Source organism: Meleagris gallopavo, chromosome Z (assembly GCF_905368555.1).
Source record: "Meleagris gallopavo chromosome Z, MGAL_WU_HG_1.1, whole genome shotgun sequence".
NCBI lineage: Eukaryota > Metazoa > Chordata > Aves > Galliformes > Phasianidae > Meleagris > Meleagris gallopavo.
This window is the reverse complement of record NC_139435.1, coordinates 37,365,946-37,381,337: the sequence shown is the minus strand read 5'-3', so window position 1 is coordinate 37,381,337 and position 15,392 is coordinate 37,365,946. Positions and strand designations below refer to the sequence as shown.

Here is a 15,392-nt window from a genome sequence, read left to right as displayed (position 1 = left end):
CCTGTTTTTCAACAGATTTGCTGTGAATTAGAAGAATGTCAAAATCCTTGCTTGGAGCTGGATCCACTGGAGTGTGGATGTGACCAAATTCTTATTTATCATCAAGAAAATTCTTTGGTTACCTGTGATCAAATTTTTCTTCTCATTAAGGAAGTCATGAATAGAAGACAACCAGAAATGGTATCAAACAGTAGAACATCTTCTACTGAAGCTGTTGCTGGGAGTGCTCCACTTTCACAAGGGTCTTCTGGTATTATGGAGTTATATGGTTCTGATATAGAACCACAGACCAGTTCTGTCAACTTTATAGAAAATCCTCAGGATCTAAATGGATCCATTCAAGTCCATGTTGATCTTAATGTAGACCTTGTGAGTCCAGACAGTGGCTTGGCTACCATTAGAAGCAGCCGGTCTTCCAAGGAGAGCTCTGTTTTCCTTAGTGATGACAGCCCTGTTGCAGAAGGTGCTGTTTCCCATCATAGTCTTCTGCCTGGCTTTGATTCCTATAGCCCTATTCCTGAAGGAGCAATAGCAGAAGAACAAAAACCTCAATCAATAGGCAGCAGTGGTAACTTCGACCTTTTCAATTTTGATCTAGCACCAATGGTTACAGCTCCATCTGAATCATCTTCTCGTTCTGTTGACTGTTCTCCAACAGATGACTATTTCCTTAATAGTGATTCATCAGAAGGTCAACAACTTGCTGTGCAGAAAGAACATGATGAAGCAAGCTTGCTAGAAAGTGATACGGCAAATTATTCAACTGACTTAGTTATGACAGCAAAGAAGGAAGACAGTTTAGCTGAATTTGATGTGAATCCAGGAGAAATGTTTGAGAAAACCTCAAGTTTGATTAATTTAGTTGAAGGTGATACTTCCTCACCAGAAATGTTGAAATCTGCTGATTCAAGAATTCCACTGACTCCAATGAACAGTCTTGTAGAAACCTCACCACTAGATAATGGGCAGCCTTTATTTTTCCCACAAGAAGTCATTAAAAAAATAAATGAAATAGAGGACACAAAGTGTTCTCATTCACGTGTTAGATATGGAAGCTGGTGGGATGGCTTTGACTTAGAGTCCCGAAATGCTGATACATGGAGTTCAAGTGAACAAGAATCTGTATTTCAAAGCCCTGTCTTGTGGAACAATTGTAAAGCAAGCCCACTGCTACAAGGACATGTTGATAGAAGAGCATCAGATTCTATATTCCTCCAAAAACAGCCTGAGCAAATGGAATACGCAACAACAGCTCAGTGGAATAATCAGTTTAAACAAGATAATCAAAAACAAGAGAAAAAAGAGGTAAACGGTGAACATTTGTGTTTGCAAACTGCTTCTTCAGAGGGGACAGAACAAGAATCAGAGAGTTTTAATGTTGCGTGGAAAATCAGTCAGCCAACACCTGTGATGTCAGATGCATGGTCCAGTGAGGAAGGGAAAGGAGACTCTTATGATGTCTGGATGAAGTTTGAGGCAGAAAATATTGCTAGATCCTCAGAAGAAGTATGGAATGTGTCCAGACTAGATAGACAAAAAAAATCAGTGAATATTCCTGAGAAATGGACCATAACAAAATATAGTTTATCAGATTCTTCAGAAATTGTAGCAGACAGTGAGACTGAAAACTCATCTACCCAGGTATATCTACAAGCCTGGGATAAAAAAAGATGTTATTCCCTAGAAGAGAGTCAATCATCTGAAAATACAAATTCTGATATCAACAATATGCAGAATAACTCCACATTAGAAACAGAGAAAAAAACTCTAATTCACGACCCTAAGAACAGACCAACACAAGTTGAAAATGTAGAGACCTGGAATATGTATGATAAAAACATCAGGAAAGAAGTAACAGAAAGAGTGGTGCCCTGGGATGATACCTTCTTGTATAAACACTCAGATCTTTGTTCATCAAATGTAGGTGAAGACTTAGCTGTTTCTCCACCGGACACCAATTACTCAACGTCTGATTCTTATATATCACCTACATATGTGGAAAATGGAAGAGAAAATGAGGGCGAAGATTTTGTCCAAGAAACAATTACTGATAAATTGATAAGCCCAAATGTGGCTGAACCAAAAGCACTTGAGAAAGCAAATAATGAACTATTGTCTCCTATAAACATGCCCTTTTCAAGATCCAAGGACACAGACATCTGGAGCACATCCTTAAATAAAGTTGATGCCCAATTACAAGAAAGAAATTCGAACAGTACTGCTCTTTCTACCTCTGTTGAACTGTTACTTAATTCAGAACGAGCAACAGATCAGTATTTTTCAACTGAGGTACATACTAATGAAAATATCTTTTCTGCATCTGAAAACAAAAGAGTTACATACAATCAAACAGTGAATGACTTATCACCACCACAGAATGAAGTAAATACTGCACAAAGTTTAGCTGAAAAGATAGAAGCATTGAGCAGTGCTCCTGTAGAAGACACAAGGACATCTACACCAACTTCAGATGCTCAAAATAGTTTGGATCTGAAAATATGTGATTTAGGAAATGAGACACCGAGTAAGGAGCCAGCACAAAACACTCCAGATGTTGATGAAAAGTTGAATAGTCAGCATTTAGAGCAACATCTTAACTTACGAAATTTACAAAATGAGCAGGATTGTGAGGAAGGCTGGGACAATGCCATTGTCACCTCTCAGGAAAGAGAAGAGGAATATAAGATAACAGATGAGGCAAATGGAAAACAAACTATTACTGACATTTGCAGCAAACCAGCAGAAGACAGCAATGAGCCTTCATGTAACACAGATTCAGAAGACAAGAGGTCAAAATCTGAGTTTTCTAGATCACTAGAAAAAATAAGGAGTAGTTTTAGTTTGGAAGCCTTAGTCACAGATAATGAGTCAACAAGTCCTGAGATGGAAAGTATCTTTGAAAATAATTCTTCTAAAATGCCTGTAAAGTCAGACACCTGGAATGACTCTGGAAAGAATGACTCCAGTTGCCACTTACCTGTGTCAATTCCCTTAATGAATGAGCCACCAGAAACAGTGGGATATATAATAGAGGGCTCACATAAAGTGTTGAACCACCCATACATAAGTAATTCTAAGTTAGTGTCTTTTGAAAATAGCTCAGAACTGAGCACCACTCATGAAAATTTTTTCATAGATGAGTCTCCATCTAAATTTAAGAAGAGTCCTTCTGCTGGTTATGTCAGTGTTCCTGACATCACAGATATATCTATGATGGATAATTCATTTTCACATTATATAGCTTTGGGGAAAAATGAAAATTCTGAAAATTTAGAATCTGCTGATAAGCTATGTAGGGAACTATGTGCAACACTTAATAACAGTTCTCCTGAAACTGCTTGGAATTTACAGCAGCATGAGGATTTGAAATCTCCTGGAACAAGTCCTGAAGCAAGTGAAATCCATGAAATGGCAACCACCACAAGCAGCCTTTCAAAGGATATACAGATCAGAAGTTATTTGGAGGAAGATAATGTATGGAGCGATTCAATAGATGACTATACACACTCAAGTGGAACGAGCCCTGATTTAAGTGACGCATCAGTGAATGTGTGGGGAGAACTTCCAGTTGACAGTAATCACAAAGAAAATAAAGTTATATGGGATATTAAAAATAATGAAAATCTTAAGGAGGCTTGCAAAATCAAAGAATTTGGGAATAAATATCAGGAACAATTTGAAACAAGCACAGCACAGAATAAGGTTCCCAAAAGCTTAGATTTTTGGAATGCTCATGTAGATGATGATACTGTATCTTCTTTATCAAGTCCAGAAGTAAATGAGGATTCAGAGAATTCAGAGGCATGTCCAGAAGAACTGAATGAAGATTCCACATATGAAAACAAGGAGCACAAATTATCTGAAATTGGTGCAGATTATGCAAAATCAAATGCAACAAATCCTGAAACAAATGAAGACAATTTGGATGCAAAAAATGAAGTGGCAGAAGAGATCTTTGTAGATATCTTAAATAAAAACCCTGAAACAATTGAAGTTCAGAATGTATCACAGGAGGACTTTAACATAATGGAGCATAACGAGACTTCTGAATATTTAGATCAGCGTGAAACACTTCAGAATAAGGCTCAAGTGAGTCTTTGCAGCAAAAAACTGGGTAGCACAGAAGGTTCACATTTGTATCAGATGAATGCAGATGCAACAATGACTTCTGTTGGTGGTAAAAAAGAAGAATACTTTGCAAAAAGTGATATGTGGAGTTTGTCATTGGCAGTTGATTTAGGAACTGATTGGAAATCCAGTGTAGGAACATTTGATTTTCCGTATGACAGTTCAGGATGGTGGAATTCACCAACTTGTGGAGAAAACCTGTTGGAAGACCAGTATTCGATTTCAAGTCACTCTGTAACATATCAAGTAACAAACAATAAGGAGGAGTCCTGTGGATCACCTGCACAAAATGAAGAGCTAACAGAAACACATTCCACTGAACCAAATGATGGAAATCAGCCTGTTCACCTTTACTATGATGTGAAAGAAAATGAAAGGCTATTATATCCTATGAATATTTCTGATAGTCAAGTAAATGAAGACACTGTGGAGTTCAAACAATATGATCCTTTTATACTAGATGACACTGAAGAAAGGGACTTGAAAGAACAGTTTTTCCCTACAAATGAGAGTAGTCAACTGACTTCACAGAATCATTCTTCATATGATCAACAAGATATGTCAAATACAACGGATCAAAAAAACACAGCACTTAATCAACCAGAAGGGCATGAGGGAAATGTAAGTCTCATCCCTTTAGAACAACAGTTAAACACTTGTGAAACAGTAGAACACAACCATCTACCATGTGCTTTCACTGTAGAAGACTTGTCTTTTGAAATGGCAGAGAAGTCAAGTCCAATGTGGAATGTATTGGTTTCCCAAACTGCACTTATCCCAGATATTTTACAAGATAACACAAAAGAGGATAATCAGTTGTTTTCAGTGGAACCTGACCTGTGGACTAGTGCTGAACAGCCTGTTACTTTGAAATCAGTTAGTGAAAATCCTGATATATTAAATCATTGCGAGCAAGACAGTAGTTCTGAGGCATCAAACAGTCCAGATGTGTGCCAAGAATATGAAGTTAAGCATGCCTCTATTCCATCTTCCCAGATTAGTGTAAAACCTGAAGGACAAGATAGTCAGATGACTCACATGCATTCAAATAAGAGTAAAGAGATAGATTCTGACACAAAGAGTCAGTTAGTAATGCAGAAGACAGAGGCTGAATCTGAAAGTAATAGACCCCAAGAGTATGATCCAGAAAAGACTGATGAATCATATCGGCTTATGTCTTCCAATTCTCAAGAGCCTCTAGAATTTGCAATTTTGAAACGTGATCTAGAAAATAAACCTGCTCTTAAGACAGCTGAATCAGTCAACATCCCCAGTGAAGTTTTAGGAATGACATCATTAGATCTGAAAGATGCATTCCATGAAAGTTATACTCCTGTAAGTTATCAAGGAACACCAACAGATTCGTCTCAAATAGTGACCTTCCAAACAGACTTGGTTCCCATGAATTTAACTCTACCTGATAAAGCAGAGCAGAACTTGAAAGAAATTAGTGCCTTGGATGAAGCAGGAAAATATTCTGATATTGAGAGGGTAGAAATAACTGGTGATGGCATAACAGCAGAGTGCTTGGATGAATCTGAGAAGGGTTTGGAACATAACACATCAGTTGCTAGTATCCCAGTGAGAACATGTGGTGAAATTAATATACTAGAAGTAGCAGGCAGTGAAGCAACAGAAGGGGAATCAAAGAATACACAGATATTCTTTCCCGAATCCTTTCTTCTTGGTGATAACGAGGGCTTTGAATCTAATTCAAATGATCATTTGAACATAATGAAAGAATATGAAGACTTAATTGAGAAAGATGTTCCTGTGTTTAAAGAAATGCCCAGTGGCCAGTCACTAGTGGTGTACACTCCACCATTCCATATGTCTTTTGATGCTGAACCCTCTAGCAGCAGATGTACAAGGGATGAACTGTTGTTAAAGCAGCCATTTTGTAACAATGTTTCTTTTGAAAAGCCTTTACCATTAACTCCTTTGGAAGGTAATGAAGGCATCCTAATGACCAAAGAAAACAGCATCGAAGATCAGGTGTCTGACATTTTACCAGAGATCCTTCAGAAGAATCATGTGTCAGAACCTTCATTCTTAGAGTCTCAAGTAGCTCTAGGAATTTCTGAGGTTTTGAAAGAAGCAACTGATCTCGACTCACCGCCAGGTGGAGATAAAAGATCACCTCCTGGTAAGAAAACAGGAAAGAAATGTCTGGAGTATTTCTGCTGAATGTTGAGATATGTGTCTCCTTGATGTACAGAACTCTGCTGTTGGGAGTAGTTCTAGTATTATTCTTATAGGCATGTTTAAACCTTTTGAACTTTCAAGTTGGGATGTTGTTTCTGTTGTTTGTGCAGGATCTATGGGACACTGAATCATTTTTCCCTTAGGAGTGATTATGGTGTTAATGTATAATCTTTAACAATGATTATGATATTGTAAAATTCAGGTACACATTAACAGAATCTGTCAAAGAAAACTGAAAGGAACTTTATCTCACAGTACTGATTTAGCCATGGTGACTAAAATAGTAATTCGAAAACTAAAAAGAATTTCTGTTTGTCTGTTTTTTTAGAAGCTGGCGCTACTTCTGTGCTTAGAAGAGAGAATAAGCCAACAAACTCTTCTGAGAGCCCTGAACTGGAAAGTATAGAGAGTAAGGAGGACATGAGGATGCAGGTTCACAGAGATCCAACTTCAGTGGAGATGGATTACATCCTTGTTACTGAGGAAGAAAATATGCCTTCAACAAAGGAAAGTGATTTTGTGTTTCAAGACGCTGTTGTACCTGGACAAACAGAATCTAATGAAGGATTTTCACAAAGCCCATTGGATACCTTTCAGTCAATCTCCATAATAAATAAAAGGGAAGACCAATCTGCTTGTGGGGCTGAATGGGACTTAGATGAGAAAAGCTCTTCTGTTGTGCCTCAAAAACTGGAGGATGAAAGGGAATCAGGAGAAAGATTTGGGCAAGATGAGGGTTGGATTATATTGTGCCAAAATGAAGTCTGTGATATATCATCTGTGGAAATTTCTGCTGAGTCAGAGAAGCCAAAATTTGAGTCTGGACATGGTGGCAAAATAGCAGAAACTGCTGGAGGGCAGGAATCAACTCTTGAAACTCAAGCAGAATTTCAGGTAGAAACTTCTTTTACAGAATTATTTGAACACAAAAGCTGCTCTTCCTTCCATGAGCTGTCTACGAAGGATGACAGTTTGGATATCACAAGAACACATGCTTTTGTGTTGCAGGTGGGTGATGCACGGGAAACAAATAATCAACAGGAGCTTGGGAATAACACATTCACAGAACAAGAACTGAAAGAAGAGGCAGTGCTTCTCAACAATGAAAGAAAACTGAGTGAGAAATCAGGGTAAGAAAAAATACCCTATCTGTTTCTTTTCAAAAGTCTTCTGTTCTCTAGCTATCAGAGTTATTAAATTCTGTGAGATCATTAAGAGATGTCAAGACTTTCAAGTCTGAAGTACTCATTTTATTTATGTGATTTAAATATCACTGTATTCCTCACTGTATCAAAACAGAATCTTGATTCTTGGTTGCTTGAGTGTGAATCAAATTAGTACTCTTTTGTAATGCTGGAAGATCGTAAATCCACTTCCTTGCAGAAAAAATCTGTCTTTGACAAAGTTCAGTAGATTTCATAATCTACACTGAAGTCTGAAACAGATGTGGCCTGGATATCTCCTGGGCTAGGTACTGGTGGTAATTCCCATATGAATGCAGTGCAATGCCAGTGATGAGATTATGAAGGCACTGAAATGAAATACTATTTCTGCCTTGTGGAAAAATGTTTGGAATGAAGATGGGAAGCAGTAGACATGTAGGGTCAGAAGAAGATACTGCTTTTAGAAGAAAGTAAAAGATGATGGAAAATTGCTATCGTTGTAGTCATTTTCAAGCTCTAATCAGATCTGAGCAACATTTTTCTCTGTGCAGTCTGGCTTGGTTGTTGAGACAGTTTTAGTGTATTTGCATCTCCCTTCAGGTGAATGTGCAACGTCTGTGTTTATAGCTTTACTGACTTACACCAGACAGATAAAGGGGTGACTGGACTCCATATACTGGACAGTTTTAGCACTTCTGTTGTCTTGTCTTTTACAAGCAGAGACTGTAACTGATCTAGTGATGCAAGTATGGAAGTCTGGCTTCATTTCTCCTGGATGTCTGCAAGTGTCAGGATTGCAATTTTACATGAAGGAAACTGGCGTAGTATTTATATAGTGAAATTCTGTAAACAACAAAAGAAAATTCCCAGTAGAAAAGAGAGATGCCACTTCTTCACACTTCTTTCTCCTTTTCAGTTGCACTTATCCAAAACAATGTGTTTGGTATGAAATGTGGAAAAATGCTGTTTTTGTGAAATACAAAACATTTTCTATTCCAATTCTTCCTAAGCACTTCAGTGTAGACACATGATATCCACAACTTCTGTTATCAAGTTCTGACTTATAATTTATTTTAAACATTTTTGTTCTTGTATTTTCACTAACAATTTGGCAATTTTAGCAATAAGTTCTTTTTCTCTCAAAGGTGGTATATGGGTGTCTGTGATCTTGGTAATAGCATATAGAAATAGTCTCCGATAGAAAAGTGTAGCTTTTTGTTAACACAAACATAGCAGTTCACAGCTTATTAACATTTCCAAAATGAAGAGCTCAGTAGCTGTGATTTTATCTTCCTCCAGACTTGTTAAAATACCTCCCCACTAAATATTTTCGTATATTTTTCAGTGTGTGTTAATAGCACAAGATCAGACACTGTAAGAGCTGAGTTGTTTTTAATATAGTCTTTGTTCATTCTAAATATAATTTCAGTCTTAGTGAAAAGTAACAATATTTCTTGCAGGTTTAAACTTTATCATCTTAGGTTGTTTTAACACACTGTAGTTTGAGATGTATTCTTTACACCCTAGCTCTGTCTGTGGCTGAAATTGCCTCAGTTTCTAAGCACAGAACTGGAAGAATATATATGATGAGAAGGGCTCTGCTTCTGAGGAGCAATGACAACTTTTGATGATGCAGGTTAGCATTTACTGTCGTCAAGAGAATGGCAAATCTTCAGAAAGAGTGGTGGGAGATACGTGCCACTGAATTCTGTGCTGTCTGAAGTAAATTAAATGCTGAGTGCCTGACCTTGAAATCATTGGAAGTAAAACTAATTAGCGTAAAACATTTTTTTGCAAGCAGTACAACAAATTTCTAACATATTCTAGAAGGAAAATCTGAAATATTGCAATTTTATATAAAAGAGAAATCTGGAAAAAACAAAACAACCCAAATCTCCAAGCAGCAGTTTTGAATCCACATTATTGTGTAGAAAACTGTCTTGGGATTTCTTTATCTAAAAAAACTAAACATTCCTTGGCTCTAACATGATCTGCTTGTTAGGAATAACCCTGGAAGCCTTCCTCACCACTATCTTTGCTGGATTTCACTGTGATTTTATCTTTTTTTTTTTTTTTTTTTTTTTTCTGAAACAGGCAAGTAATTTATTGTGAAAAGCTTTAAAATGAAAAAATGCTTATCACAATAAACAAACAAACAAACAAACAAATAAATAGGAAAGAGCAGGAGTTGTTTAGAGGTTTGCATGTAGACTTGCAAATCTCATATGAACAAATTGGCTGTTAAATCCTTTATCTTCCACAAAAAAACATTTTAAATTAAAAGCAGCCAGATGCTGACCCTGCTTAAGTCACACTGACTAATTACATGTAGGCAGCATCTTGGGATTTGGGCTGCCATGCTTACGTGCTGATGATGCGAGTGTTCTAGAGAGGAAAAAAGAATTGTTCCAGGTGTCTGCCTTTAAATTACTTTTTAAATCAGCAGAATAGAGTTGAGATTTTGAAACATGAAGATACCTTGTGAGATCACTCAAAAAAGCCGGTGGTTTTCACATTTATACTGATACTAGAGAAATAATCTCTATGGGCATGGATAAATAGATATTTTGCACTTCTTTTTGCTATGATTTATTGAATCCATTCTGTGAAGTAATCTACCATTGTTTAGGAATTTCTGTAGGCCTCGAAAGTAAAAACTTGAATGTTTTATACAATACTGGTTTTTATTCATTCAGATTTCAGATGTAGAATATTAATTATTCTTATGGCTTAGTATACTCTTTTCAACTACTTCCTCAATTAAAGTCCAAACCATAAAATTCCATAATGTTTTCTGTAAACCACTGAGAGTGTTTTCACTTAAATGTGTGGTGGAATGCAGTGCATCCTGTAAGGAAAGGAAACAGTGATCCTTGGTGTAGAAACTTTGGAAATTTCCACTGTAGGATCTTTTTTATCTGAACCAACAATGGCTGTTGTGCATAACAAATGTATTTTCAGGCTGAAGCAGTGGCTGTTTCTGCACCGCTATTCTCCAGGGTCAGTACTGGGGACTATCCTGTTTAATATCTTTATTGATGACCTGGACAAAGGGATTGAGTACATCCTCAGTAAGTTTGCAGATGACACCAAGGTAGCAGAAGATGTCAATTTCCTAAGGGAAAGGCCCTACAGAGGGATGTGGGCAGGCAAGATAGCTGGGCTGAAACAAATGAGATGAAGTTCAACAAGACTAATTTGGTCAGTTAGATAATACCAGGTCCAATACTTTGGCCACAACAACCCTAAGCAGTTCTTCAGGACTGGGGCAGAGTGGCTGGAAGACTGTGTGGAAGAAACAGACCTGGAAATATTGGTCAATGCTCGGCTGAACATGAGCCAACAGTGTGCCCAGGAGACCAAGAAGGCCAGTGGCATCCTGGCTTGTATCAGAAATAGTGTTGCTAGCAGGAGCAGGGAAGCAATCATCCTTGTATTCAGATTTGGTGAGGCTGCACCTCAAGTATTGTGTTCAGTTTTGGGCCCCTTACAAGAAAGACACTGGGGCCCTGGAACATGTCCAGAGAAGGGCAATAAAGCTGGTGAGGGTCTGGAGCACAAGTCTTGTGATGAATGGTTGAGGGAGCTGGGATTGTTTAGAAGAGAACAGAAGAGGAGGCCCAGAGGAGACCTTATAGTTCTCAACTACACTCCGAAGGGAGGTTGTGGCAAGGTGGGGTGGGCCTCTTCTCCTGCGCAACTAATGATAGAACTGGAGAGAATGTCCTGAACTTGCACCAGGGGAGATTCAGGGTGGACATTACGAAATACTTTTTCTCTGAAAGAGTGGTAAGGCACTGGAACAGGCTGCCCAGGGAGGTAGAATCTTTGTCCGTGAAGGTGTTCAAGAAACAGTTTAGGTGTTGTACTGAGGACAATGGGTTAGTGGGGAAGTATGATCTTGGAGGTCTTTTCCAACCTTGGTAATTATATGATTCTACTTAAGAGTAATGCAGCTGAAGCCCAGAGAAGTATAGAAGAGCAAAAAAGTCACTCAGTATCTGCATTAACAAATATTTATGGAAGCATAGAGCCTTTGGTTTTGCATTTTGTTGCTAGATATTATGTATTGATAAGGTATAAACTCTAATGAGAGTATTTTCACCATTACTATTATTTCTTTTTTATGAGAATTTCTTACAGATAGAGATTGTTTTACAGTTTCCTCCTGAGGTTCTCATATAACTTATAGCTGATTTTCACTGAACTTATAATAAGATGTCAATCTTCGGTCAGTTAGATAACGGCTTCAGACTTTTTAGAGGATTGAACAGATATATGTAGACGACCCTAAAGGCACCCAGCAGTGTGGTCATAGAGGCTTTGATTTGCACAGCTAGAGTGTGATGTTTGAGGGCTACAAGCTTTTCAGAAGAGATTGGTAAGGAAAGAGGGATGAGGTTTCCCTCTATATTAAAAAGAGGATATATTGCAAAGAGCTGCCTCTGAGAAACAGCTATGATCAGGTTGTGAGTTTGTGGATAAAAATCAGGAACCAAATCAATAACGGACATCTGGTGGTCAGGGTCTACAACAGGTCACCAGAGAGATCTTGTGGATGAGGCCTTCTTGCTTCAACTGCAAGATTTTTTATGCTTGCAGGCTGTCATTTTGATGAGAGTTTTCAACCATTTGAATGTCTTCTAGAAAGGCAACGCCATGGGCTCAAAGCAATCCAGAAAGCTCCTGAGTTCACTGGATAACTTCCTGGTCCAGCTGTTACACAGTCTAACCAGAGTTGAAGTGTCACTGAACCTGGTGCTCACTATTGCAGAGGAGCTCATTAAAGAGGTTAAGATTGGAAACAGTTTGAGCTGTAGCAATGTCTTGGTTGAGTTTGTGATATGAGGAATACGGGCATGGCAAAGAGCAAAGGGAATTATTGGTTGAAATTCCCTTGGGAGCTTTCCTCGGGGATGAAGGATTGGAGCAGAGATGACATTAATTTAAGGAAATAAGGAAAATTAAGAGACAGATTGAAGTCTTTGTGTCTACAGATCACTGCTCCCTTTGTTCTAATGTCAAACAGGATAGCTTTCAAAGATGTTCAAGTGGATTTTAAGAAAGCCTGTGACTGATGATAAAGTTCCTCTCTCCTGTCCTTTTTGTTGCTGCTGCTGCTGCAGCAAGAAAAAGCAAAAAAAAAAAAAAAAAAAAAAAAAAAGCAGCAACAGTAAGAGAAGTATATGAATACTTGGTAGTGTTAGGGCACTGAAGAAAGGATAAAAATCTGACCATATTTGAGCAACGAAATGTGACTGTAGTTAAAAAGGAAAAGTTCATGGAGCGCTATATACATGTCAGGTGTGCACATGTCCTGTCCGTAAGGCTGGTATGGTTGATAGCACACCAGTGTTTTAGTCGTTGCTGAGCAGTGCTGCACAGAGCCAAGGAGATCTCAGATTCTCACACTGCCCTGCTAGTGAGGAGCATGGACGTATGGAGGTGAACATGGAGCTGGGGTGGTTCAGAACCAGGACAGCTGACCCAAACTGGTGAAAGGGATATCCCATACAATGTGACAATGTGTAGAACTATATAAAAATGGGAGGAATTGGTTGAGGGCAGCTGCTGTTAGGTATTAGCTTGGCATCAATCAGTTAACAGTGAGCAATTACTTTAAGCATCTGTTGTTTTCTATATTCTATTATTATTATTATTATTATTATTATATTTTCCCTTTCTCTTTTATCTTAGTAAATAGTCTTAATTTCAACACATGGATTTTACTTTTTTATTTTGCTTTCTCTCCCATCCCTCTGGAGAGCAAGGGGGTGAGGAGTGAGTGAGTAGCTATGAGATAGTTAGCTGCCTACCAAGTTAAACACAGCAGCAGAATAACATACTTCACTGCTGCTGCAACTGGAGGTAGCAGTAAAACTTATGAACACTGAAGGTCATTTTGTTCCTAATAGAAAGCTAGCATGTCTTACATAACTCTATAAAGCTAGGTGATGACGCAGTACTGGAGCGCCAGAGGGAGAATATCATGCTAGCTTTTACGTATCAGCACACTTCTCACATTGCATTTGTAGTTGTGTATAACCGATCATTCTTGCTCTTATCTTTGCTATAGGAAAGGATTATTGTATTGTTTTGTTTTCAGTGGAAAAGTTAGAAAGAACTTAGGGAAATGCTGTGAACTAGAGCATTAAGAAATAGAGTGCTAGAAATAAGGGCACTAAAGTTCGGAAGGTTTGGGGGAGATCTTGGAAAGCTGGTGGCAAAACTGAGCAAAAGGACAAAGAATTTCTTTTTAACAACTGTCAACATCCATTTAATCTACCAGAATAAATCTTCTACATAAAAATATAGTTAAAAAAAAAAAGAATTTATCTTTCAGGTAGCATGTTTTCAAAGAGGCAGGAGTCAATCTCTTCTGCTCACTTATGTAGTAACAATTTGTTTGCAGACTTTAGCCAAGTGGGCATCAACAGACATTAATGATTCAAGTCCAGGATCAACATCCAATACTGCACTGAAACAATGGCAAAGTGGAACCTGTTAACAGAAAAAAATTATCAACTCCAGATGAGCAGGGATTTTTGTTAGTATTTTCTAGTATTTTCTCAAAATGTCTATATTATCACCCCCAAACCAGGATGAGGTAATGAAATAGAGTGCCGAGGTTTGCTCCTAGCTTTAATAATCAAATCGTGCCGTTATTTTTAGGGAACCTGAAAGATTGAAAATCTGCAGTAAATTTAAGAGGCCACATCTGTCACTTTCCTGTGGATGTTTCTTTTTCTTTTTTCTCCCTGTATACCAGTGGAGCTGTCATCTTTCACTTCTACCATTGTTTATTAATTGGCCAAATTCACTAGAAAATGATTCCAGGCACTCTGGGAACTAAGCATGCTGCTTCAGTGATGCTTCCAACTCCTGCTGACCTACAAGATGATGGGCTTGAAATTTCTTGCTTGGCAGTACAATGTGTGAGAACTCACTAAGCATAAAGAGCAAAGCCTATGAAGGAAAGTCCATGCAAATAATTAATTGCAAAAAATTAATTAATTAATTAATTAAAGATTCAAAACTGAGCTAAAGTTTTGATTGGGATGAGCCAGTCTCTTAGGATTGCAGGCTTAGAGCTTGCTACTTTGGATGGGAGCCAAATATATAGATAATACTAGATAGATACTATTATGTATTGGGTCATTATCATCATTGTAATAATATACATTATGGATTTGAAACTATGTATCATGCATTATCCTTTGTGAAAGTGCTGCTTCACATTCAAAACAGAGAAATTTCTGACAACATAGCTGTAACTATCTTTTTTAAAAAAATCAATAACAATCTATTGTAATATCAGCAAATCTCACTACTAACCTTATATTTTAAGTGATGGAAGTAATAACATATATTGTTCATGCATGCATTTTTGTAGCACTATTTCTTTCCCTGTACTTGATTTGGTCTATGAAGTCATGACAACCATCTTTTTTTGTTATCAATGTTAGGATGATACAGTATTTTCCATCACCATCTGGAGGTTGAAAATTAATTAAAACTAAAAACCTAGTTTTCCATTGCACAGCCAGCTGTTAAACAATAGCAGCAGCCAATATGGTGATGATCCCATTTTTGTAAAAATAGCATTAATATTTACATGCAAAATACCACATACATTAAAAACTTTTTAACATTTTAGGAGGATAACGGTGCAGTGATAGAAAAAGAAAGGTCTACTTACTAAAATCCCCTCTTGAGATCCTGAGAGTTTATTAAATTGTGAGGTGGAGGTGGCAGATCCACGTTTTAAACTGGAAAGACTTGGACAGTGTTTGTATGGTTTTGTGGTCAAATAAAAAATACCTGCTATTCAAAACTCTACCTTTTTCTGAGCTAACCCACTATGTATTTTTTAAACCTATGCAATCAATGACAGAA

General features: G+C 37.6%; 1 protein-coding gene across 8 annotated transcripts in view; it reads left to right on the top strand.

Moving 5' to 3' along the window:
* PRUNE2 (prune homolog 2 with BCH domain) overlaps positions 1–15,392 on the top strand; it is a 133,211-nt gene that overhangs the window by 79,718 nt on the left and 38,101 nt on the right. For 5 of the 8 annotated variants that reach the window (XR_014880599.1, XM_085213892.1, XM_085213899.1 and 2 more), the window contains 2 exons: positions 16–6,274; positions 6,662–7,463. Coding sequence is in view for 7 of the 8 variants with exons in the window: in XM_085213892.1 (XP_085070018.1) it covers positions 16–6,274; positions 6,662–7,463 (7,061 nt within the window). In the remaining variant the exon portion in view is untranslated. The remainder of the gene's footprint in view (positions 1–15; positions 6,275–6,661; positions 7,464–15,392) is intronic. The other 3 variants (XM_085213898.1, XM_085213895.1, XM_085213897.1) reach the window with 1 other exon arrangement.